A 27,001-nucleotide genomic window follows, 5' to 3' on the forward strand; every position below is an offset into this window, starting at 1 on the left:
TGTCTTTCGATGTCATCTATGATTGTTCTTTCTATTTCCATTTGTTGTCTAATGTCGTCGTTTCTTATGTGTTCTAGTCTAGATCTTCTTACTGACCTTCTCCAAAAATCCATCTCAGTGGCTAGTAATTTATCTTTGTGCTTGTTGGTTAATTGCCAGACTTCAGCTCCATAAGTTAACACTGGTTTTAATATTGGTTGTAAATTCGTTTTTTATTTTCTGTTCTTATATTTTTTTTACCACAGTACCGAATTCAGAGCTCCTATCACCTGTTTTCCCTTTACTATCCTTTCTTTAATATTTTCTTCGTTTCGTCCTGTACTAGTTAGTTTTATTCCCAGATATATGTATTCATTGCAGCTTGTAATTGTCTCCTGTTCCAGGTTCAAGTTTTCCTTTTCTTCCCGTCCTACGCATAGATATTGTGTTTTTTTGGTATTCACCTCCAGGCCCCATTTTCTATATTCCTCTATTAGTTTTCTTGCCATATATTCCAGATCTTCCTTGTCCTGTGCAATTACAATTTGGTCATCTGCATAGTGCTGCGTGAAGAGTATCGCATCTTCTATCGGTAGTCCCATTCCATTGCACTTCTTCTTCCATTGTCTAAGGGCTTCATCAATATATTGAATATATAATGTATATTGAATAATACTGGCGATATACAGCATCCTTGCCTTAGAACTTTAGTGGCAAGGAAACCTTTTGATATTCTATTTCCGCTTTTAATTTTGGATGTCGAGTTTCTATATAGTTCTTTGAGTGCCTGTATAATAGATACATTTATGCTGGTCTTTTCTAGTACTTCTTAAAATCTATTAATGGGGACCGTGTCAAAAAATATTCCAAAAGACTAAAATATTGTCCAAACGATTTAGTCAGCAACCTCACTGATGATCATAATGGTGTACGACGTTTGAAGAGATTCAAAATAGTGGACCTAGCAAGAAGATTGTAAATATTACAAAAATAAAAAAAACTAATAATGGAAGGAAAAACAGAAGGAAATAGTGGTTGTTACAGACAAGAAATAACCTGGCTGCGTAACATCAAGTATTGGATAATACTAAAACTCTTAGCCGTGATAAGAAAAGCACAGGATAGAGAAGAATTTGTGAAGTCATTGCCAATCTCCATGAGAGAAGCCACAATTGTATCCTCAGAAACATTTATTGAAACCCAAATCGTGTCTTATTTTAGTAATTTGGACGATTTTTTTGGTTTTATCGAAATCGATTAAACTGTATGCAACTTTAATACCTTTAAAACAAGTGCTTTTTTTTATCCAATTCTCAGTGGAGTACCAATCTTAACATACCAAATTGATGTATTTCAGGTACCGTTGCTACTTTGGTAATGATCCTCATTTGTGCCGTTGGAATGGAATGGGAATCGAAGGCGCAGAATTTCTTGATAGCTGCAATTGTGGGAGCAATGGTAGATTTTATAGTTGGGACTATAATTGGACCTACAAGTGATCTGCAAAGGGCGCAAGGTTTCGTAGGATTTAATAGTAGGTATTTTTCTAAATTAACTTATAAATTTCCCTTTTTGTATGTAGGCATTATAATGCACTTGTTCCAGTTTTGGGGCATTTCTTCGGCGTTCCACACTTCTACTATTAACTCACGAAGTTGGTTTCGTCTCTTTTCCATATTTTAATTTATCTGCCATAATGCCGCCCTCCCCGGACTTTTTTGATTTATCATATCTTTTATTTTTCTTTAATTTCTTCCCTTGTGGGATTTGGCATTTCTTCTACTACTATTTGGGGTTCAGGAACATTATAATTTGATTCATTGGTCACTCCGCCATTTTAGCAACTCTTGGAAACATCTTTCCATCTTTCACATATTTGGTCTTCGTCCATTATTAAGTTTCCTTGCTCGTCTTTTACACTCATTATTCGTCCCTGGCACCCAGTTTTAATATATTTTATCTGTTTGTAGAAATTTTTGAAGTGAGTATCCATATCTTCATCCATATCCATACTTTCTTATTGCTCGATATGGAATATTGACTGGACCAAAATCGTATTTGACGTCATTCAAAAATCGTGACGCGAGTGGTAACCTTACGGTATACCGTACCTAATATACATATTTATACTTATTATTTATTTATTATTTATATTTTAAACAATTATATAGGTACGTTATATTACAGTATTCACTTCTGTCGCCACTCCGTAATTGCCATGCTCTCTTTTTTCGTTTTTCTTGTAATTTTCTTCAATGAGCTTTACTTTAACATCAAAATACTTTATTTTCATTTCTTTTCTTAGTATTTTCTTTCTATTAGTCTATTTATTTCTGATTATATCATTGTTAAAACACCTCTGCTGCGTAACAGTACCCCCCAATTTTCTGTTAAATAAAATATAACTATAGATCATAGATCAAAACATTGGTTGTTTAGACAGTGATAACTCATAAATCAATTATCAAAATATCAATCGCCGTGAAAATTGCACTTAACGCTTTTCAATTAACATTAAATTGCTTTTTCTTATTTTTATTTATAAAACTTATCATTTCTCTATAAAAGTTGTGTCGTATTAATTGTCTGGTGTTAATATAATAATTAGTTTATGGTTGAACAGCCCACACCTTTATATTGGAAAAACAGTTAATGTGTGAAAATACAAAAAGGAGACTTTTATTTTGTTATCCCTAATACATAAATGAGGTTAGCAATCAGCAGAGGCGTACTAATTAAAAAATAAATAGGGAGAAAATTAAATACGCTTGAAAATTTCACAAAAGAGCCTCAAACTGCAAAGTTTATAGAAGGTACTCTTTTGTGTCGAGTTTTACTTCAAATATAGCAAATACTATGGAAAAATCTTTCAAAATAAAACTATAATAATTGTAGTTTCCATCAAAATAAAAATACATTTTTGCGCCACGTAATACACTTCTCAACAATTCAAGTGGATATTATGAAAATATGTATTTTATTTTTTGTTCATAAGGTCAAATAGAAAAATGGAGTGATATAAATAAAGATTTATTTTTATTTCGTATTTTCATACAGATGAACCGAAAGAAAGAAATTCTTTAAGAAAAAAAAAAAAATAGAAAATAAACAAAAATTGTAAAATTAACAACCTAAAATTTCTATTCCTGCTCAATTTCTAATATCCCGAAAAGAAAAATAATAGTGTGTGGGTCCACCTCTGTGTCGCCTTAGCGCTCTAACTCTATTTGGAAGACCTCTTATTAAATTATTGATGAACTGCTGCGGTATATGTTCCCAAATCGCGCGTAATGTATTGGCCAACTGATCTAAGGTTTGGGGCGGTTGAAGTAGCCTGTTTTGTTGCCTAGACATTTCGGCCCAAACATGTCCAATGCAATTCATATCAGGTGAACACGGTGGCCACTCCATTCTTGTAATGCCATGAGCTTCTATACACTCGTTGACAATTCTCGCACGGTGAGGGCGAGCATTCTCATCAATCAGAACAAATTGTTCGCCTATTGTACCTAAAAATGGAACAACTATTGGTACTATGACTCTGTCTCGATATCGTGTAGCAGTCATTGTCTCATTAATTAAGACGACTAAGTCCGTGCGACCGTCAAAACATATGCCTCTCACACGCAAACGGATCCACCTCCAAAAAGAGTGGTTGGGACTCTCAGATTTTCATTGTAACGCTGTCCTCTTTCCCTCCACACCAATATTCGGCCATCATTCGTATACAAACGAAATCTGGACTCGTCAGTAAAGAGACAATTCCTCCAATTTTCGAAATTCCACTGATAGTGTTCCATCGCCCAGCGATATCTGCATGCACGCTGCTTCCTAGTTAGTCGTGGATGGGTAGCGTGCCGTCTAGCCCTTAAATTGGATGTATGTAACCGTCTTCTGACAGTTTGACTGGAAATCGCTCGTCCAGTAGCATGCCTGAAGATACTGTTAATTCTGGAAGCCGTGAATGTTGGGTTTCTTCTTACCGTCAGAACTACAAAACGGTCTTGCCGACGAGTTGTAGATCGTTCTCTTCCTCCTCCATGAATGTATGTTGCAGATCCAATTGTTACATACCGATTGCATGCGCGACTTATCACACTTTGCGACACATTTAGCCTCATAGCAACCTCTTGTTGAGTTATGCCTTGTTGGATCCAACGAACTAATTGCTCGAGCTGCACTAGTTGTAAACGTCTTTGTGGCATAATGTTTTTGGGATAAATAGATTTCTTGACTTATTGACAACTGGTAAAGCCAATACAAGCACTTTTATACGAATGATATATTCATGTTTGAAACAACATTTCTCTCTTTGTACGAGATAAGGGCCGATAAGAATAGGGAGAAAAAAACCACATGCAAAAAGTATTGGCAATAAAGATAGCATATAGAGTATAGCACAGGCAATTATTTTAAAAATAGTTTTATATGTTAATTTTAGGAATTTTAAAATTATCCACTTCAATTGTTGAGTAGTGTATTCATATCAGCTCTCTTGTAGCTGGAATATTGTATGCGCCGCTCATTTTTACGGGGTTTAGCGGTTTTTTATTCTTGTATCAGAAGTTTTTTTTTTATAAATTAAATGTATAAACTTGAATGTAATGTTTCTAGATTCCACTTTAAGCGTTATAAATGCATTTGCCGCATTATCGCCCAAATGGGCTAGTGATTACGACACTAAACTTGTGATAGGGATAGGGCAATCCAAGTTCATATCCCAGCCATCCCAATATTTATTTTACCAAGTTCATATCCCATCGAATTTACACTAGATTTTTTATTTTATCGTACTATATACGTAGTATAGTATAATAGATAAAGTTATAGGATCGTACAAAAAAAATTTTTCAGATTTCACTTTTTTTCGACGTTTTGAGTCCCCCTGAGTCTAAAAAGCAAATAAAAAAAACATGTCGGAAGTATGTACGTACGTACGTACGTAGGTATGTACGTACGTATGTACGTACGTACGTATGTCGCCACCGCCCAGCAAAAACTACTGGACCGATTTTGATGAAATTCGATATGAGTAAGTTTAAGAGAATTTTGTCGAGAAACTAAGCTTTTAAAAAAAACCTCTCAAAGGGGGGCCGAAATAGGGGGGTTATTTAGGGCCCATTTTTGCAAATTTTGACCGAAATGAATGAAATTCAACTCAAAGTAAGCTCATCGATAGGTAAATAAAAATACGGAATTTGACATTTCCAAATTCAAAATGGCGGCCAACATGGCCGACCGCCCACCCGACACATTTCCCTATCTATCTAAAAACTTGTTGAAGATAAGTTTAATTTGAAAAAGTCGTTATATAGCCTAAAGATGGGGCTATAAGAAAGATGTTATCGTTTTTCAGAAAAAGTTACGGGTTGCCTATATTTAAGGGGTCAAATTTTGACATAAATTTGAACTAGATTTTCTCAAAAATGGCTCCAAGGAATTTTTTTATTTTTTGATATATTTTTGATATCCTATCAGTAAATTGAATGACATTAGTCATATATCTTAACTCCCCATAGGAGGGGAGTTATGAATTTTTTATAAAAAAATATTCGAGTGCCCGTAACTTCCTTCTTAATAGAAACTAAAATTTGAAATTTTGCAGACATATATGGTATTTTATCACAATAAATTTTACCAAAAACATGGCTTCCGGTTGAACCGGAAATGAATAAAAAATCTTAATTTTTTTGGATTTTAGCCCTGTATATTTTAACATATTTTGAAAGAATGCAAAATTACCTTTCCAATGACATAAAATTTATTGCTGTAGCTCAAAAACTCGAAAAGTTGCGGTAAATAGAAATTTTGCTATAATCTTATGTGTGTCCTCTTTCACGCGTTCATAGCAGAGCATTATTGTATGGCAGTCAATGAGGGTATTTGGCTCCGAATTCCATCCTACTACATTGATATACTTGATATTTTCACAGTAAGTAGGGAATAGCTCAAGAAACAAAATCTACCCTATATACTATGGCGCTTTTATCTTAGGGCGGTTCCCACTTCTTCAAGGGGGTGGAAAATTTGTTGATCAAAATAAGCACGGAAGTGGCTAAAGAACCTATTTCTAAGCAAAAACTGGTCTATACTTTTTTTTGAGAACTCAATACTTTTTGAGTTATGCGTAGTTGAAAATTGGCCATTTTCATTGAAAAATGACACCTTTTCGGACGGATTTTTTATGAATACCTTAAAAACTATGCATCGAACTAAAAACTCTATATAAAACATTTTTTAGATTATAAATAATAAAGAGATTCGTTCCTTCGTAAATGTTCTATTTATAATACAAAAAGAGATATGGTAGGTGAAAATAGTTTGTTTTTTGGTGCATGCTCAAATTGGTGTATTCAACTTGAAATAACAGAGGAACGGTAGGTTTTAGGTGTATAATGCTACCAACACCTTTTGTAGTGTTTGAAAAGGCCTTTAAAACGAGCACCGTTAAATGTCGGTTACTTACAAACTAAGCGAGATGTGCTGCAAAAAATATATGACTAATGTACTTTTAGAAAAAATGAAAAGTATATACATTTAACTCCCCATCCACCATAATTTAAATGCATTGTTTTTCTTCTACAATACCTTTTAATATAGTGTTATTTCTACTTTCAAAAAGTTGAACGGGTTTAAAATGAATGGTTTTTGTAAAAAATGTGATCAAATTATAAAATGAATTTTTAAATTTTCTTAAAAATCTTCCTTTTTCGCCATGTAATTCGAAAATAAAAATATTTCACCCCTGAGAAGTGGTGGGAACTTCCCCCATGATAAAAGCGCCATAGTATATAGGATAGACTTTGAATTAGGAGATTGGACTACTCCCAAAATTTCATTAAAATCCATGCAGTAGGATAGAATTTGGAGATAATATCTTGTTCTTAATCTCGCGCATTGACTGGCGTAATCGAAATAGAATGAAATGCAAATATTGTAAACTATTAATTTCTCAGAAAAATGAACTAATTTGAAATGAAAGTATGACTATAATATTCTATTATAGTTCTCGGGCGGCTCTTCCGTCCAGCGTTTTTCTCTTCTGAATAGATTGAAAAAAATATTGGGATGGCTGGAAAATGAACTCGGATTGGCCGATCAAGTTTAGCGTCGTAACCACTATAACCTTTTAGACCATTTCGGTGATAATGGTTAACTGGATTATACTTTGGAGCTCGATAACTTCTAAACGATTTAACCGATTTTGATCGCTAAACATGAGATTAACAGGTGTTTATAAGTAACATCCAAGGTCAAATATGATATCTAAAGGTAGTATAGCATTTAGTGAGCGTAAAAAACCGTTTTTCTCTTCGAAAATGGATGTGATCATATTTATGAAGCCTACAACTTAAAAATTCGAGAGATATGAGATATACATCGTTATACACATATGGAGTCGTCCTCCTACAAACGCTGAGTTATTTGTGCAAGCATTAGGTGGAAAATTTGAGTAGTTCTCGAAAAACCAAACTGTTCAAACTTCAGTTTTTCGACTGTACTAAGAGCCGTGTGTATGTCCGATCCTGACCACTTATTTTAGGTTGGGCACCATTTTGAAAGATAAACTCAAGAGCTACAGATTTGGTGTATTTATGGTTTCCTATCTCTTTTTGAACCTGAGGTACATTCACCCAAAATTTGCACAGTTGTGTCTAAACAGCTGTCTTATGGGTGGTCAAAATTCACATACTATGGCTGACGTACGTTCTGGATCGGCTCTGATCCGCCTCTTGAAATATAGAACAAAAATTCATATCGGTGTAACTTTTTCACAGACATAATATATAGGGTGAGGCAGATAACTGGCCTATTAGAAATATTTAGAGTACTAAAGGCAACAGAATCATGAAAATTGGAATGAAGGGGTTTTGAGGGGTGATCTATTTAATGAAAATATTTTCATCAATTTGCCACTTCCGGTTATACCGGAAGTTGCTTAAAATTTCGTTTTTTTAAATGGGACACCCTGTATATTTTTACATTTTTAGATTCTACTCGATGTCTTCTTTCTTAAAATATGCGGTTTTGTAATGTTATACAGGATAGTTTAAAAGCTAATTACGTTTTTTTATTAATTTCGTAGCAACTTTCACACCCTGTAGAATTGTAGTAGTTGAATATCAAAACTCTATTTATGTTAAAATGATTTTTAATATAGTCTACTATTATTAAAAATTATTAGTATAGCTAAATGTTAAATTTTAGTATACAGGGTTGGTCGAAACTCGGAATGAAGATTTTCTGAATTTTCTTAAATGGAACACCCTGTATTTTAGTATTGCAATGAAAAGACATTTTATGGTAGTTTTTTATTTCTTAAGCATTCCCTATACCTAAATGCTTTCATTTGTGCTTAATTGTTAATCGCGCCAAGAATGTTAACTACGTAGGTATTTTGATAGCTCAACCATTATTGGCAATTTTAAAGATCAGTCTAGATTAATATGTATTTATTTCCGAAAAATTATTTGTGATTGAATATTTTCACGGCCAACCTAATAAAATTTCACGTATTTTTTGTTGAAATTAATGTTTGGTTTGAATCACTAATAACTCACAAATTAAAGCAGTTAGGTATAGGAAATGCTTAAGAAATAAAAAAGTAGCATAAAATATCATTTCATTACAATAATAAAATATAGGGTATTCCATTTAAGAAAACTCAGAAAATACTCTTTCCGAGTTTCGACCAACCCTGTATAGTACAATTCAACATTATCTATACTAACAATTTTTAACAATAGTAGACTATATTAAAAATCATTTGAACATAAATAGAGTTTTTGATGTCAAACTACTACAATTCTACAGGGTGTGAATGTTGCTAGGAAATTAAGAAAAGAAACGTAATTATCTCTTAAACTACCCTGTATAACATTACAAAACCTCATATTTTAAAAAAGAAGACATCCAGGACATCCAGGAGAATCCAAACATGTAAAAATGTACAGGATGTTCCATTAAAAAAAACGAAGTTATAAGCCACTTCCGGTATAACCGGAAGTAGCAAATCGATGAAAATATTTTCATTAAAGAGACCACTCTTCAAAACCCCTTCATTCCAATTTTCACGATTCTGTTTCTTTTAGTTCTCGAGATATTTCTAATAGGACTTTTATCTGCCTCACCCTGTATACATACATACCCACAAACATTTTCCCCTTTTTAAATAGAAATTGAGTAAAATTTCTGAGATCGGTAACTTATGAATGGTATAATCGATTTTCAAAATTAGACATGCGTCCAAAATGGATGGTTGACATAATGAATTGAGGGGTCTTTTCCTAATCCAAAGATTGGGTTTCCAATCAGTGTGCCGCGGCACACTGGTGTGCCCTGAAGTCTCTGTAGGTGTGCCGCGAAATTTTAATGTCTTTTTACTAGTATTTACTTTTGTAATTCACCGTGATAATAACTTTTACCGACTATTTTTCATTGAATAAAACTTCTGTTCTGCGATTGTTAATTATAGTATTGTTTAGCCACACAGGTATACGTTGTCGTATCAATTTACTATTTTAGTTGGTAATAAGCCACGAAATTGGCTTACCTCGATTGATGGTTATCTCGCGGTTGTGTCCTTCAAAGATTCTATGAACTTAAAAAGAAGCTGTTAGTATTTTTTACTTGTGAACAGTCTGAATATGCCAATTTCCTTAGTGATGACACCTGGTGCACCAAAGTTGCGTTTTTGGCAGAAATTGTTGGGAAATTGTATGTATTAAATAAGGGCATGTAGGGAAAGCAAGAAAACATCCTCACCTCTACTGATAAAATCAGTTCCTTTCAGCAAGAGCTTTTACTGTGGATAAAGAAAGTCAGTGGCGGCTCGTACCACTTTAAGAAGGTAGTGCCACAACTCGGGCAGCCGCCAAAATTTTTAGTGACGGATTCACGATATTGTCAAAAAAGGTATACTGACAACAAAAACTAAAAAAATATATGCGCGGATACTTTTATCTTATGTACCTACATATCTTAAGTTTATTGATCTGAGGTGCCAAGCAATTGTCCAACATTGATCAATACAGTTCCGTAAATTAATTAATAATAAAAACCTCTTAACCTACCACCAGCATTTACTGCTGATAGTGCTTGAAAATTGTTATTACGATTTAGTCTCTATTTACCAATTTATAAAAATAATACATTTCATTATTCATACACATGCACAAATTTTTGTAATGTCACTTTTAAAGTTTACGATATATGAAGTTCATTCTTCTATTTTTTGGTTGCAAAGTTTTCAATGACTTTATAATTAAAATTATCAATACAATTTACAAAATGCTTTTCTGCAGATAGCATACTTAAAGCACTAGGTTTCGATGTAAACATCGAAAAACAGCGTTCTGCTTCAGATGTTGATATAGGAATGGTAACTAAAATACTTAAAAGTTTAATAGTTTGTTCAAATGTGCTTTTTAAACCTTCCCTCTACAATAAAACCAATAGCGAAACAGCCCCAGAGCTAGTACTTAATTCGTCTGGCTAATACAGTACCTACTTCTTCTAATTCAGTTTTAAACCGAGTTTTGCTTAAAAATTAAAATTGTCTCCATGTTTCATTAAGAAATGATTCGGAGAACTGATGCTTATAAGCAGAAAACTTCTCCGACATAAATAAATTAGAAGCAACTAAATGTCCGGAGAAGGTAGGCCTTTGAAAGATCTGGTACTTTGAATAATATGAACCTTTAAGTCGTTGTCTAATTCGGCGCTAAAATTGACCAGCTCCTTAAATATGCCTCTATTTTCTGAATTTTCTTTTTCGTCGTGACCTCTTAAAGCTAACTCGAAAGCTCCACAACACCTTATAGCCTTTGTAGTTTTTTTTCTAGCGAAAAACCACCAAAAAAATTTTTAAAATACTAATCTTTATTGTCAATTAATAAATTAAACTTAAGAAATAATCAAAATATTATCAAAATACCCACGATCATGATGCACTAAAAGTTTAATTATAAATACAAAAACTTTTTAACAGAAAATATACATAATAAAAGCGACAAACCAGCACGTAAAGAAACTCAAAATAGACCTGGCTTCATACCCTCGTGCCTGGCACAGAGATTCTAATGTTAAGGTATACTAATAGTCCAATATAGCTCTTTCTCTGTCACTTACATAGAATGCTCGTAAAATCTTTCTCTCTTTTGTCGTGCCAGTACTGACTTCGGCGCGAAGAAGATTCTCCTGTCGAATACTCTCCGCTGTCGGCAGGGATTGTATTGCGCCCATAGTTGCCATATTTTATATAATTTATGAAGATCAAAAGAAATACAAACAAAAAAATTAACAGGAATTAAAAAGTTTTGAAGATAAAAAATATGTTTATGGATAGTTAGCAAAGTAGTGCCATGGCTCTATGGCACTACCTCACGGGCCGCCACTGAAGAAAGTTGAAAATCAAGCCGCGTGGGACATGATTGAGTTAACAAACAATTGCAATGGAGAACCAAATATGTCAGACCTGTTTTTGAAAAGTCTTAGTAGGCTGAATGACAATATCAAAAAGTATTTTCCCTCCCTTGATACGTCATCAATGGACTGGGTGCGAAATCCATACATCGAGTCAACTTATGACACGGCCTTGTTCACTACTGATGAAGAGGGTAAACTGATAGATATAAAAAATGACCGTGGACTTAAACTTAATTTCAGTAAACTAGTCGAAGAATCACAGGCTCAGCCAAAACTGAAGAAAATCAAAGTTAATGTAGATGTTACATCATTTTTAATTCCTCTCTTCAATCTTCAATGTATATCCATCTACTGGTCACAAAGAAAGCATGCATGCAATAATACTGTTTTCAACTTCTTATATCTGTGAATCTGCTTTCTCTTCGATGAACGCTATCAAGAACAAAAATCGTTCACAGTAAACTCTTTGGAGGACGACTTGAGGGTGTGCTTGTCTACAATACGCCCTAAAAAGGATTTAATAATGAAGGGTCACCAAGCACAAATATCGTATTAGATATGGTGTCTCTATTTTTAATAAAACGACATTCTGTTTTATACTCCATTATTTTTTATTATCAACTCGTCTCTTTTAACACAAAATATATGTTTGTCAGTGCATTAAAATTTTGTTTTCTTAATTTTCCTAATTAGTTTCCATGATGAGCACAGCAATAATTCAATGAATTACGTTTTAAATTATATTTTTAAAGAAAACATAGTAAAAAAATCACATAACAATACATTAAGATTATGCTCATTATAGTATGGTATAGTTAGACCCAAACCCAGACTCCAAAGTGAAAGTTATCCTCCAACACCAAATTGTTCTATATGGTCCACATAATGTTCAGAAAAAAGTCACACCATTTTGAGCGTCCGGTTTGGGGGGGAGATGGAGAAGTCGGTAAATTAGTAGTTTTTTACGTTTTTCGTCAATATTTCTACAACTAAGCGGTTTAGCATGAACAACCCTCTACACAAAATTGTCCTACATTAAATTTGAAATAAAAAAAGGCCCTATGCATAACCTTTCTAAAATGAACGGTTCCAAAGTTACGGAGGTAGTATAGTATAATTGGTCCAAAAAAAAAGGCCTAACCCAAACATCCAAAGTAAAAGTTTTCCTTCAACACCAAATTGTTCTATATGGTCCACATATTGTTCAGTAAAAAGTTACACCATTTTGAGCGTCCGGTTTGTGGGGAAGATGGGGGAGAAGTCGGTAAATTAGTAGTTTTTTTAGGTTTTTCGTCAATATTTCTAAAACTATGCTTTAGCGTAAGCAATGTTCTATAGAAAAATGTTCTACATAAAATTTAAAACAAAAAAGGTTCTATACATAATTGTTATAAAATCAACGGTTCCAGAGTTACGGAGGGTGAAAAGTGGAGGTTTTCGATACTTTTTATATTTACCGATTTCTCCCCCATCTCCCCCCCATACCCGACGCTTAAAATAGTGTGACTTTTTTCTGAACATTATGTGGACCATATAGAACAATTTGGTGTTGGAGGATAACTTTCACTTTGGATGTCTGGGTTTTTGGTATAGTTATATCATAAATATTGCCCAAAAAATATAAAAAGTATCGAAAACCTCGACTTTTCACCCTCCGTAACTCTGGAACCGTTGATTTTATAACAATTATGTATACAACATTTTTTGTTTTAAATTTCATGTAGAACATTTTTATATATAACATTGTTTACGCTAAAGCAAAGTTTTAGAAATATTGACGAAAAACGTAAAAAAACTACTAATTTACCGGCTTCTCTCCCATCTCCCTCCCAAACCGGACGCTCAAAATGGTGTAACTTTTTACTGAACAATATGTGGACCATATAGAACATTTTGGTGTTGGAGGAAAACTTTTACTTTGGATGTTTGGGTTAGGCCTTTTTTTGGACCAGTTATACTATACTACCTCCGTAACTTTGAAACCATTCATTTTAGAAAAATTATGCATAGGGCCTTTTTCATATCAAATTTAATGTAGAACAATTTTGTATAGAAGGTTGTTCATGCTAAACCTCATAGTTTTAGAAATATTGGCGAAAAACTTCTACCAATTTACCGATTTCTCCCCCTCTCCCCCCCCCCCAAACCCGACGCTCAAAATGGTGTGACTTTTTTCTGGACATTGTGTGGACCATATAGAACAATTTGGTGTTGAAAGATAACTTTCACTTTGGATGTCTGGGTTATGCCATCTTTTGGATCAACTATACTATACTATTAGAGATTATTTACCCAAGTGTGCCGTGGCTGAACGAGTTTTTAAGTTAGTGTTCCTCAAGCTAAAAAAGTTTGGGAACCGCTGCCTAATCTTTAAGATGGGATTTGGTCTATTAAGGTAGTGTCGCCAAATAAGGCCAGTGTCTTAATTAGGCCAATTGCAAATATTTTCTTAAATATAGATATTATATATTAGAGGTCACCGTAAATGTCTTTCTCAGTCAAAATCGTCTACGCCTTTCAGTCGGTAGTATCACATAGCAGCGCCAAATAGACTAGACACGTGTTTGTTACGGTGCGGAAGTTCGTTTATGAATTTTAGGTAAGTTATAAAATTATTAAAATGGTACTTAATGAATATAAGCCAATTATTTTTTCTTTGTAAAGCGATAGTAAATTAATACTTTTTAAGGAACTGGAACTGTTTTTTCTCTATATTGCTTTTTATTATTTTTTTTATGTTAAATAAAAAAAGTAGACAGTGTCCTAATAAAGCCAATTGTCCTAGATGTGTGTAAATGTGCGATATGTGTGCTTAATGTATTGACAAATTTTTGTTTTTAATATGAATAAAAGTTTCTTTCACTAAATTTTGTATTTGTTCTTTAATTCTTAGGTTTAAAATTTATTATCCACCTCAATTTGCGTAAAAAATGAAACTGGCCTTATTAAGCTACCAGTTCCTAATAAGGCCAAATATACCCATTTTACCCAAGGATTTATTCAATGTTAAAATTTTATATTTCTTTATTTATTTAGTAAGTATTTTATCCTGAAATTCGATAGCTAAAATGTTTTTATGTACATTAAATTTATTTATGTATCATTAATTCTCTTCACTGATTTTACTTATAACGATACAACATTCTATCAATTATTTTTACGATCCTGTAATTTTCTGAGACATGGAGACATCGACAGCATATCAAAACTTTCTATCTATTTTTATTGTACGTTGTTTACATTCCTTGAACTATCGATTTTCTAGAAAATAAGGCAACAGGTATTACGTTTAGCATAAATTTTTGCACCGTCCCCTTCACCCTCCCCTTCGCAATGTCGAAGTAATACGCAATAGGGACATAAATAAACGATAAAAGTCACAAAACAATGAATTTAGAGCAAGTGTTGGTTATTTATTGAAAAATTAACACGCGTCTCTTCATCATGAGTATATCATGAATATTCATCACTATCGCACCCTTGGATAGTAATTAGCAATTGTTTTTGTCGTATTTTTGCAAAACATGAAGCAATAAATTCCTATTTGCGTAATTTGCTTTAATTTGGTGTTGCAATTAACACTTTTCCATATTTTCCATATACCTACTAGGGATAAGTACTTATAGCCTACAAATGAAAAACTAAAAATTTTGGAAAAGAACCAAAGTAAAAGACGGTATTGAAGCTATCTTCTTCTTTAAGTGCCATCTCCGCGGCGGAGGTCGGCAATCATCATAGCTATTCGTATTTTAGAGATGGCTGCTCTGAAAAGTTCATTTGATGTACATCCGTACCACTCTCTCAGGTTGCGCAGCCACGATATTCTGCGTCTCCCTATGCTTCTCTTTCCTTGAATCTTTCCCTGCATAATCAATTGGAGCAAGCTGTATCTCTCTTCACGTGTAATATGTCCGAGATATTCCAATTTTCTTGTTTTGATGGTATTTAGGATTTCCATTTCTTTATTCATCCTTCTCAGAACCTCTTTGTTTGTAACGTGTTCTGTCCACGATATTTTCAGAATCTTTCTGTACACCCACAGCTCGAATGATTCTAGTTTTTTCATTGATGCAGCATTCAAGGTCCAAGCTTCCATTCCATAAAACAGAGTCGAGAAAACGTAGCACCTAGCCAACCTAACTCTTAGCTCCAACTTCAAATCTCTTGTGCAGAGCACTTTCCTCATTTTGTTAAAATTTGCTCTAGCCTTTTCTATCCTGATTTTGATTTCCTGTAAGTAATCTCCTGTGGAGTTGATTATTGTTCCAAGGTATGCATATTGATCGACTCGTTCGATATTGGATCCGTTTATGACGAGATTTTCGTTATTTCTTTGAGTTTTCGATATTCTCATAAACTTTGTCTTCTTGACATTCATTGCTAGCCCGTATTCTTCTCCAAACTCTGCTATTCTGGTCACCAGCCTCTGAAGATCCCCAATATTTTCAGCTAAGATGACAGTGTCATCCGCATATCTAATGTTGTTAACGGGAACTCCATTTACCTTTATTCCAGCTGTTTCACCCTCAAGAGCTTTTTTCAAGATCTCTTCCGAGTAGGCATTAAAAGAACCGGCGACAACACGCATCCCTGTCTCACTCCACGTCTGATTTCAATTTCCTCTGACAGCTGATCGTTAACACGTACTTTTGCTCGTTGCTTATAGTATAAATTCGATATAATCCTGAGGTCATTGTAGTCCAGCTTCTTTGATTCCAGGACATGCATTAATTGTTCATGTCGCACTTTGTCGAATGCTTTATTATAGTCAATAAAACAAGCATATATATCTTGATTGACGTCCAGGCACCTTTGTATAAGTATGTTAAGTGAAAAAAGAGCTTCACGAGTTCCCAGGCCTTTGCGAAACCCTAAATTGAAGCTATAGCAAGATCTAAATGGAAATGGGCAGGTCATTTGGCAAGAGAAAGCAAAGAAAAGTGGGCCAAAAGAATAATACAATGGCGACCTATAGCATATAATCGAGGCATTCGAAGACCGCAAAAAGATAGACCGACGACATTAAAGAAAATGCAGGAAGAAACTGGCACCAGATAGCTGCGAATATCGAAAACACAAGGAGAGGCCTATGCCCTGTACTGGACCAGAAGAGGCTGCTAAAGAAGAAGAAGGTATAAAGATTGTATGTTTAGGTCTAATTGACTCTCGTGAGGTATACTTTTATTATACACCAGGCATGGAGACATTTAAGGTAGGTTAATTTTGGCGCCCAACGTGGGGTGGGTATCCGTGATAAGTGCATGTAACAGTAATGAGAAAAAACTCCTCCTGTTAGGCTTCTCGCCGAATTTTCACTTAAAAATCCCTCTTAATCCAAAATAAATTAAACAATGTGCATAAATAGTTATTATATTAAATTGAAGAGTCTCAGATGCAGAATCCACCAATTTAATAAAAACTAAAATGGTACATAGTAATTTAAACCTGAGACTTTTCGCGTTGAAAGTTCTTACTGGTACATCCTTAATCTGCGACTTTTTCAATTAATAAGACAGCAGACGACGAATATAGAAAACGAAAGGGAAACGATCACATCGTCGGGTCGTCTGCTGTCTTATTAATTGAAAAAGTCGCAGATTAAGGATGTACCAGTAAGAACTTTCAACGCGAAAAGTCTCAGGTTTAAATTACTATGTACCATTTTAGTTTTTATTAAATTGGTGGATTCTGCATCTGAGACTCTTCAATTGGTTATGAGATGTCGCTGTATCGCGTCTAATGGGAAGTGTGAATTATTTTTCAGATTCCCTTTAAAATGATAGTAGAGCTATTTTTCGATTCAGAGGTGTGAACGCTAATAAAAGCTACTGAAGACGCGTGAAGCTGGTGTGCAACCCTCTGAATCGAAAACAAGCAAAACTATCATTTATTATTTTATTTCCTTTACTCGGTTTGAGTACTGAAAGTTCCTCTGCTGTCCTTTTTCTAGACGGATGAAGGCGTAATGTGATCGTTTCCCTTTCGTTTTCTATATTCGTCGTCTGCTGTCTTATTAATTGAAAAAGTCGCAGATTAAGGATGTACCAGTAAGAACTTTCAACGCGAAAAGTCTCAGGTTTAAATTACTATGTACCATTTTAGTTTTTATTAAATTGGTGGATTCTGCATCTGAGACTCTTCAATTTGTTATGAGATGTCGCTGTATCGCGTCTAATGGGAAGTTTGAATTATTTTTCAGATTCCCTTTAAAATGATAGTGGAGCTATTGTTCGATTCAGAGGTGTGCACGCTAATAAAAGCTACTGAAGACGCCTGAAATGGTAGAAACAGCCTGTCTAGCTGGTGTGCAACCCTCTGAATCGAAAACAAGCAAAACTATCATTTATTAAGTTATTATATTATTTATTTAGTTCAGTTATACCAGTCCTTTAATCTTTTAATACGGTCAATTTGGTACACAAGTTTCAAGAACAAACTTCACGGATATTCTCGCCTGAATAAAAAATAAAAAGCTCTTAAAAATAACTTAATACATTTCAATTATTTTCAGCAACAACATTTTCCGAAAATTGGGGCCCTATGTATAGATCGCAGGATGGTATCGACTACAACTTCTTCCAAGTGTTCGCCATTTTCTTTCCATCTGTTACTGGAATCCAGGCTGGTGCCAATATATCAGGAGATTTAAAGGTATGTAGCAACCCGAATGTCTGTTTTTATTTAGTAAAACACTAAAAAATAAAAATTAAATCAACAATTATAAACACGGGTCAACTAATCAAAGCAACTAAGCAAAGCGTTTAGTTGTCATGTAAGACGTGTTTTACTGTGAAGTAAAATACAGGAAAAGATGTAGAAATTTGACGTCAAGATAAAATAAAAGAAGACCGATGAAGTAGTTTTCAATCCTAATAGCAATAGGTATTAATAAAATTTAAAAATATTAAAACATTACTAAAAGATTTTTAAATTGAAAATTTGTTGGTCCATTTTTTTGGTAACACCTCTAAGGCTTCTAATATTTGCAAGCCAGATGGATGTTGAAGCGAAGAAGACAAGAGGGAATTCAAAAACTTACAATTCACGACCTCGTCTGTTCAGCTGGTAAATTCCAACAGAAAATGGACCTAGTTACTCAAAGAAGTAACGACCAATATAAAAATAAAATAAAAATTCCATTTTTATTCAGTTGCAATGCGAAGGCAAAACAATCTTATTTTTCAATTAGAATACGGAGCACAGTCCAGCCCTCTGAATCGACGATTTTCGACTCTTGTTGGAGTCTCATCGGAAGAAAGTAGGCCTGCTACCCCATACTCCAATTGACCAACACCGTTGGGGAGTTCATCCCCCACATTGTAACGGTATAATATTTTGCTAAGAACTTTAGGACATTCTCCTCGAGTGTAGACAACCAGTTCTACCTTCTATACGTCAATGATAAAGCCAACAATTAAATAATATTGTTGAATGATGTGTACGTACTTGACATATTCGAAACACGGCCTTTTTGATGGCGCATGTGTTTCGTTTTGATTTTCTATTTCTCTCTAAGACGATGGTGCTTGATTTTTGGACAAACGAGTCGTTGTTGGGTGTGGTTCTTTGTTGAGACTAGTCATTGGAGCTGTTACAAAAAGTGTATGCGACCATATTTTTGGTGAAATTTTTCCTACCAATTGGTGATGGCTGTGGTAAGATTCTTAAGGAAGTGCTGAGAATCTTTTGTTAATAGTGAATAGGAAAACCGAATTATTTTCGGATAAATTTGCTCCAAACCGGACCAGTTAAAACAAAAGGATTGCATTGAAGGAGAGATAAAACTGAGTGGAGAAATTAATTTTAACCCTGTGTTTGAAAGAAAACAGGGTTTTAGTACGGGACGTTTTAGTACGGGACGTTTTTTTTTTGAAGTCACACGCTTTCAACAGAGAGGCCATTTGAGCGTCATGGCATGTCAGGGAATGGACTGGTGGACCCGATGGTAGAATCATAAGCCCTACATAATCCGTTGTAGATATGGTAATCTGTGGAGAAGATTCAGAATTAAGGTTTTTTTACACTTCATTATATTAATTAAGTTATATTCATGCTTTGTTTGGACTTAATTTTTTTTGGATAGTATTAAGAGGATGAACTTTATTATTTGTACATTTTTAATTTAAACTTCATTAAGAGGATAGGCCATCTAGGAATTTTAGGAGTATCTATTGTTTTTTTTGCCGATGTTAGTAACTTATTTTTCATGAACAGAAACATATAATTTTAGGGTGTAATAGCCAGTTATTAATTTTTCTTTTTTTTTACTGCTACCATTTATTTAAAGTAAACAATATCTAAAGTTTTTAAAATACCTACATCACAGTTTAAATTGTAATGGGGCAAAGGCAGGGATTTTATTGGAATCTATAGTTTAAAACTTTTCAAATATTACCTACGGTGTGTTTCATTCTGCGCTTGCGTACGCTATGGGCCCATTGCTAACCGCCGCGTTAAGCCAAGCGTCCACAGACCCGCATCGTACGCAACGGATTTTAGTTTGACAATCGATAATGCGATCCGTACGATGCGGATCAGTGGACGCGGTTACATAAGTTTCTGTACAAGGCAAACTAAAATCCGTTGCGTACGATGCGTCCGATGCGTACGATGCGGGTCTGTGGACGCTTGCCTTTACCCGAAGTTCGTTCGCCTTAGTCTTTGTTACCAAGCCTTGTTGTTGTTTTTTTTTTTAAATTGAATTTAATGGTATGGGGGAAATGTATATATTTAAACTAGTGGATTTTAAATTTTAATAGTTATATTGCGGTAAGATAATTTTGTTACCTTGATTTTTTTTTAACATTATTTAGATAAATTTGTCACTAAAAAATACTTGTAGTCACTCTTTGAATATTTCAGATAGTTAATGTCACCTAACCGCTGGAATAGTGTGTTTGTAAGAGACAACCTCGTAACCGATGTTAGTATTACATTTTAGGGCAATAAACGTTGTATATGGGTTACTCGTGTCTTATTATTATTCCTTTGCTTCATTTGGGGAATAAGTTATAGTTATCTGTTTGTACTGGCTGGCAAAAAAGGAAGCTGGCGCCCAAGTATATTTATTCGTTCTATTTGAATCCACCCCGCCACCGGTGAGTTAGTTCGGAGCCAGTACCGTTGAAGAACGACAACGGCCTACACATAACTGCAAGGTGAGTAGCATTAGTGCTGTGGTGTTTGTTTTAGTATTTAACTACGTTCTAACCCGTCTTGTGCGTTATAACATCGCAACTGACATGAATGGACTAGGTGACTAGCGTCATCTGGCAATTGAAAGATGAAGTAGTTTTCAATCCTAATAGCAATATTAATAATATTTAAAAATATTAAAATATTACTAAAAGATTTTTAAATTGAAAATTTATTGGTCCATTTTCTTGGTAATTCCTTGGTTTTTGAATTTCCTCTTGTCTTATTCGCTTCAGCATCCATCTGGCTTGCAAATTTTAGAAGCCTTGGAGGTTTTACCAAGAAAATGGACCAATAAGTTTTCAATTTAAAAATCTTTTAGTAATATTTTAATATTTTTAAATATTAATAATATTGCTATTAGGATTGAAAACTACTTCATCTTTCAATTGCCAGATGACGCTAGTCTATTCATGTCAGTTGCGATGTGGGGGATGAACTCTCGGTGTTGGTCAATTGGAGTATGGAGTAGCAGGCCTACGTTCTCTCCGATGAGACTCCAACAAGAGTCGAAAATCGTCGATTCAGAGGGCTGGACTGCGCTCCGTATTCTAATTGAAAAATAAGAATGTTTTGTCTTCGCATTGCAACTGAATAAAAATGGAATTTTTATTTTATTTTTAAAAGAAGACATTTTTGAACGAAGATTGGAAAACAAAAGATTTACGGAATACTACCTACTATTGACACTATTGACACTATTGGAACTATTGAAACTATTGGCACTATTAACACTATTGACACTATTGACACTAGTGACCCCATTGACACACTATTAGCACTATTGTAAACATTTATAAATCAGTATGTGATATCTTTTAGGATCCTGCAACAGCAATTCCAAAAGGCACTCTACTATCTCTACTGATTTCTATGTTTTCTTATGCCTTATTCGTAATATTCGCTGGTGGAGCAGCGCTTAGAGACGCCAGCGGAAACACTACTGATTTAATAAATGGTTCTATAACTTATTGTGTTACTGCTCCTGATGAGACATGCCACTATGGATTATTTAATAGCTATCAGGTGAGTGTAACAGTATAGTGCAAGAAAAAATCGTGAAAATTTTTCATCTCTCTGTTATAAATATTTTTTAATCTAGATGATGCAAATCATGTCAAGTTGGTGGCCACTTATATATGCCGGATGCTTCGCGGCTACTCTAAGTACAGCTTTGACGAATTTGCTGTCGGTACCAAGACTTATCCAAGCTCTTGGCATTGATCGAATTTACCCCGGACTTATCTTTTTCTCCAAAGGATATGGCAAACATGGAGAGCCCTACAGGGGATATGTATTGACGCTCGTAGTGTCTGTCGCGTTTTTGTTGATAGGTAAGTTGTGATTTGTTAATAGTCCAGAAAGCCACTGCGCATCCACTAGGAAAAATATTCTAATTCTGATTTTTTGCATAATCTTACTCAAAAAGGACCCCTTTTAACAAATTTGCATGTTGCCAGGACCAAAAGTTGGTCAAAAATTTTTTAAACGTTTTTTTTTGTTTTTTTCCTAAAATTATTTTTTTTGCATAGAACAAATTTTGTTTAGGTTTTCTGGATCATTCCAAACAGAAAAAGTCTTTAGTGAATTTTCTCTAAAGTTGATAGTTTTTGACATATAAGCGATTAAAAATTGAAAAATCGCGAAATCGGCCATTTTTAACCCTCAAAAACTATGTGAAAAACTGAAAATTTGAATGTTGCCAAGGTAGGTAGATATTCTTTAAACATCGATTGATGAAATCCCGAAGAGTTTTTTGCAATACAATATTCAAAACTCCTTTGTTTTTTAATTGCTAATCAAGCGTGCGCGACACTATTTTCCACCGTTGCATGTGTATGCAGTATGGTGCAAATGAAAGGAATAAATTCGTTATTTCGTAAACCGGCGACTTTAAGGAAAAATCCCGAAACAGGTCGATTTTTATTTTTAAGTTATGATATTGTGACATATATGGTATACTGGTGACGTCATCCATCTGGGCGTGATGACGTAATCGATGATTTTTTTAAATGAGAATAGGGGTCGTGTGCTAGCTCATTTGAAAGGTTCTTCAATTCTCTATTTAGTAACATAAACATTTACATAATTATTTATACAGGGTGTCAAATAATTTATTTTTTTAGTCAATTTGCCAAATTTAATAAAAAATTTTTGGACACCCTCTATAAATAATTATGTACATGTTTATATTACTGAATAGAGAATTGAAGAACCTTTCAAATGAGCCAGCACACGACCCGTATTCTCATTTAAAAAAATAATCGATTACGTCATCACGCCCAGATGGATGACGTCACTAGTATACTATATATGCCACAATATCATAACTTAAAAATAAAAACCGACCTGTTTTGGGATTTTTCCTTAAAGTCACCGGTTTACGAAATAACGAATTTATTCCTTTCATTTGCACCATACTGTATACACATGCAACGGTGGAAAATAGTGTCGCGCACGCTTGATTGGAAATTAAAAAACAAAGGGGTTTTTGATATTGTATTGCAAAAAACTCTTCGGGATTTCATCAATCGATGTTTAAACAATATCTACCTACCTTGGCAACTTAAAATTTTCAGTTTTTCACATAGTTTTTGAGGGTTAAAAATGGCCGATTTCGCAATTTTTCAATTTTTAATCGCTTATATGTCAAAAACTATCAACTTTAGAGAAAAGTCACTAAAGACCTTTTCTGTTTGGAATGATCCAAAAAACCTAAAAAAATTTTGTTCCATGCAAAAAAAAAATAATTTTAGGAAAAAAACAAAAAAAAACGTTTAAAAAATTTTTGACCAACTTTTGGTCCTGGCAACATGCAAATTTGTTAAAAGGGGTCCTTTTTGAGTAAGATTGTGCAAAAAATCCGAATTAGAATATTTTTCCTAGCGGATGCGCAGTGGCTTTCTGGACTATAATTATTTTTTTTAATATAGTTAAATAAGAAAGCAAAATCTATATGATAAGGTTTCAAAAAACATAAACTTGTAAATAGTATAACAATAGGAGAATAACTTGGCAGTGACACTGCCTTATACATCAAACACTGACAAACCTGACAGGGTAAAGTTGTCTACAATAAAGAAGTTAATATCGCATCATTCTCCCACACCATAGACTTCCAAATACCGTGGTAAATGACGAACTTTTTCACATCTTCTAGGAGCTTCTGAGAAGGAGATAATGAGCTTCTCTGAGAATAGGTTGAAGGTCCTCCAAGAAGTATTGAATCCTGTGCACGGGAAGATATAGACGTATCTGCGCGGGCTCCATGTTTTGCGTGGTTGTATAATTAGACGACGAATCATTGAGGCTCGAATGTAACTCATGTTTGTCCTCTACCAACATTGATTATTGATCTGGTATATCTAGCACTCCTCCTTCACTTCATCCAATTGAAGCCCGATGATGATTAGATACTGTAGTCTCTTCTTCGACTTTCTGTTAAAGAAAACGGTACATGATTTGCCTCTACTATTTTTTTTCCTATCCAGCCTTTTTATCAAGGCATGCCCTGATTCTGCTAGCAATGATGATTTTATCTCCATTTGGAGATCGACGTCTAAGCACGAACTTTCTTTCATGCGACGTACAGTTTGTTGCGGTACATAACAATGAATAAATGGAATGCGCTGCAATTACAACTGGTAGTACCTTTTCAACATCTCAATAGGTGCTTCCATGTAACAGGCTAGTTGAAGATCATTCAGGACAGGAGAGTTCAAATTATATATCAATATAAATTACATCAAAGAATTATCAAATGCTATAGTTGGTCACTTTTGTTACTTAGCACTATGAGATCTGTTCTCTGAAGGCTGATTCGATCATTCACCTAAAGGCATTTGAGATGTGGTTGAATGTGACGCAGAAGAATGCTCCTAATATCATGGACAGAGAAGCAGACCAACGAAGACTATTCAACTATTTAACATCATTTATATATTTATATCAGACAACGACTATTTAAATTAGCTAAAGACCGTCAACAATTCGCCAATGACACCTATGAGCTAATATGTCACCGAAAGAAGATATAGTAATAATCTTCTATATCAGAAATGCATGGAAAAGATTTATGATTAATAACTAACCTAAACGGATGTGCGAAAGAATTCAAATGTTATAACGACTTTTTGGATTTTGGGGAACACTCAATAAAGATATTGTTTTATTAATTTATTGGTTTTTCTATATTGATTGACTAAACTTCTTGTTGCAGCTGAACTAAATGCAATAGCTCCACTGATATCCAACTTCTATCTGGCATCCTACGCCCTTATTAATTTCTGTACCTTCCACGCTGCATTAATCAAACCATTGGGTTGGAGACCGACCTTTAGGGTAAGTATTTCTACAATAAAATAAATACATACAATGTTTTTAATATAAGGTCAATGCTTTCTTTTCTTTTTTTACTTTCTACACAGAAATTTCATAAATGTACTTTGTATTTTTTAGTATTACAATACATGGTTGAGTCTTTCTGGATTTATAATGTGCGTTGTCATCATGTTTTTGATCAACTGGTGGTCTTCTTTGATAACATTCGGAATCATCTGGGGCCTATATCTTCTAGTGGTCTACAGAAAGCCAGGTGAGTACTTTAGATATGCTAGGTCGATCTGAGCGCAACTCCTAAATCGCAACCCCAAATTGCAACCTCCGTAAATGCCAAACAACTTAACGTAGGATGACGTATGAGGTATCGTTGAAATGGGGATGAAAAGTGGGGTTGAACGCAGCATGTACCATGCATATTTTAGCATGCCACAAGGGCATTACGTCTTATCTTCTTTTATATTTGTCCAATCATGACGTATGAGACTTAAAATGAAAGGGGAGGGAGTAACAAATATCTTAACTACAAGAATTCATAAGTAATACATTCTATAAGCAGCAATAAAAAAACACAAAGACAAAATAGAGTGGTAACGCCTTCCTTTTTAGTTTAACCTCCTTATCTAGTTCTGTGCTGTTGATGAGGTACCATAATCTACTTTTTTTTAGATAGAGCCTGGTACATCTGGTTTCTATCAGATGTGTATGATGGAGTTCTAGATACCGCAGTGTTGCAATGCTTTGGCAATAGCAGTAAACGTGCATCGCAGTCATTTTATCTTCTAGCCAGAAATGGCAGAAGAGTCTGGTCCAGGTGACTTAAATACATTTTGAGTCTAATGTATCAAGTCAATAGTCCATTAATTTGGCTATCAGTACCTCGACAAATTGAATGTTCTTGTCTGTTCTGATTTGGCTGAATGTCAAAACTAAATATGGCTTAATGTTACTTGATAAACTCTTTGATCTGAGTAGTTCTAATAAACCTAAATAAAAACCGAGCAAAAAATGTTTGTGAAGTTTATAACTTTTTAACATTTGAAAAAAACATTTTGTATTTTTTAACTAGTGGGATCGCTCTTTTGTAGTGGCACTTTTTTAAATACTGACCATACCTCTGAAGATGACCTTGTAAGCCGAAAACGCTCAGCTAGGAATCAAATATTTTACACACTTTTAAAATACTTCTCTTTTCAGTTCATTCATTTGTCATAAGTATGTACAAAAATATATCAGTTTTTTGAAATATGTAATGTATACAAAGAGCCATTCCATTATTTACATTACACGATATATCAAGGGGATTTTAAAACTTTTATATACGAAACAGTCTATTAACTGCACAATTTAGAAATTACTTCTCCCGTGGGATAACGTTTATAATAAAACTTTATTGATTTATATACTAACTATGTATTGTGTATATACATATTTTAACTAAAATTAATATCGATTTGGTGATAAATCATACTACAAAATTGGAACTATGTATTAGACTGATGTAACTTCAGATCGAAAGTCGTTCTCAAAATAAAAGTTTGCATTTATAGTCTCATAATTTTTTTTCCCTTTGCAGATGTAAACTGGGGATCTTCTACTCAAGCCCAGACATACAAAACAGCTCTTACAACAGCCCAACGGTTGAACAATATTAGTGAACACGTGAAGAACTACAAGCCACAAATCCTGGTACTGTGCGGCTATCCACAAGTTAGACCACTGTTGATAGACTTTGCTAACCTTATTACTAAGTCTCATTCCTTACTGATTATTGGAGATGTCATCAATGTAAGTATACTCATATGTATATTAATGAAATAAAAAAATATATTAAAGGGTATTAAAAATAAAAAAAGGATATTAAGTATTTCTTCTCTATATTATTTGACTTAATGGCTTGTAAGTGTTGGAATCAATCCACTTAATTTTTTTACGAAAACAAACAAATTTCAATGTAACATGTAAAGAAAACAATGAAAATGAGAATAAAGTTTATAAAAACCTATAAAAAATCTTTCCTGGCTTCTTTCAATCTTTATTTTCTCGTGTACCATCTCTATCT

General features: G+C 34.1%; 1 protein-coding gene across 2 annotated transcripts in view; it reads left to right on the top strand.

Annotated features, from left to right (window-relative positions):
• Positions 1-27,001, top strand: part of LOC114326713 (bumetanide-sensitive sodium-(potassium)-chloride cotransporter) — a 104,562-nt gene that overhangs the window by 61,799 nt on the left and 15,762 nt on the right. For both annotated transcript variants that reach the window (XM_028275136.2, XM_028275135.2), the window contains exons 4-10: positions 1,337-1,513; positions 17,918-18,057; positions 21,424-21,627; positions 21,704-21,935; positions 24,821-24,942; positions 25,060-25,195; positions 26,516-26,727. In XM_028275136.2, the coding sequence (XP_028130937.1) occupies positions 1,337-1,513; positions 17,918-18,057; positions 21,424-21,627; positions 21,704-21,935; positions 24,821-24,942; positions 25,060-25,195; positions 26,516-26,727 (1,223 nt within the window). The remainder of the gene's footprint in view (positions 1-1,336; positions 1,514-17,917; positions 18,058-21,423; positions 21,628-21,703; positions 21,936-24,820; positions 24,943-25,059; positions 25,196-26,515; positions 26,728-27,001) is intronic.

Source organism: Diabrotica virgifera, chromosome 5 (genome assembly GCF_917563875.1).
Source record: "Diabrotica virgifera virgifera chromosome 5, PGI_DIABVI_V3a".
Lineage (NCBI taxonomy): Eukaryota > Metazoa > Arthropoda > Insecta > Coleoptera > Chrysomelidae > Diabrotica > Diabrotica virgifera.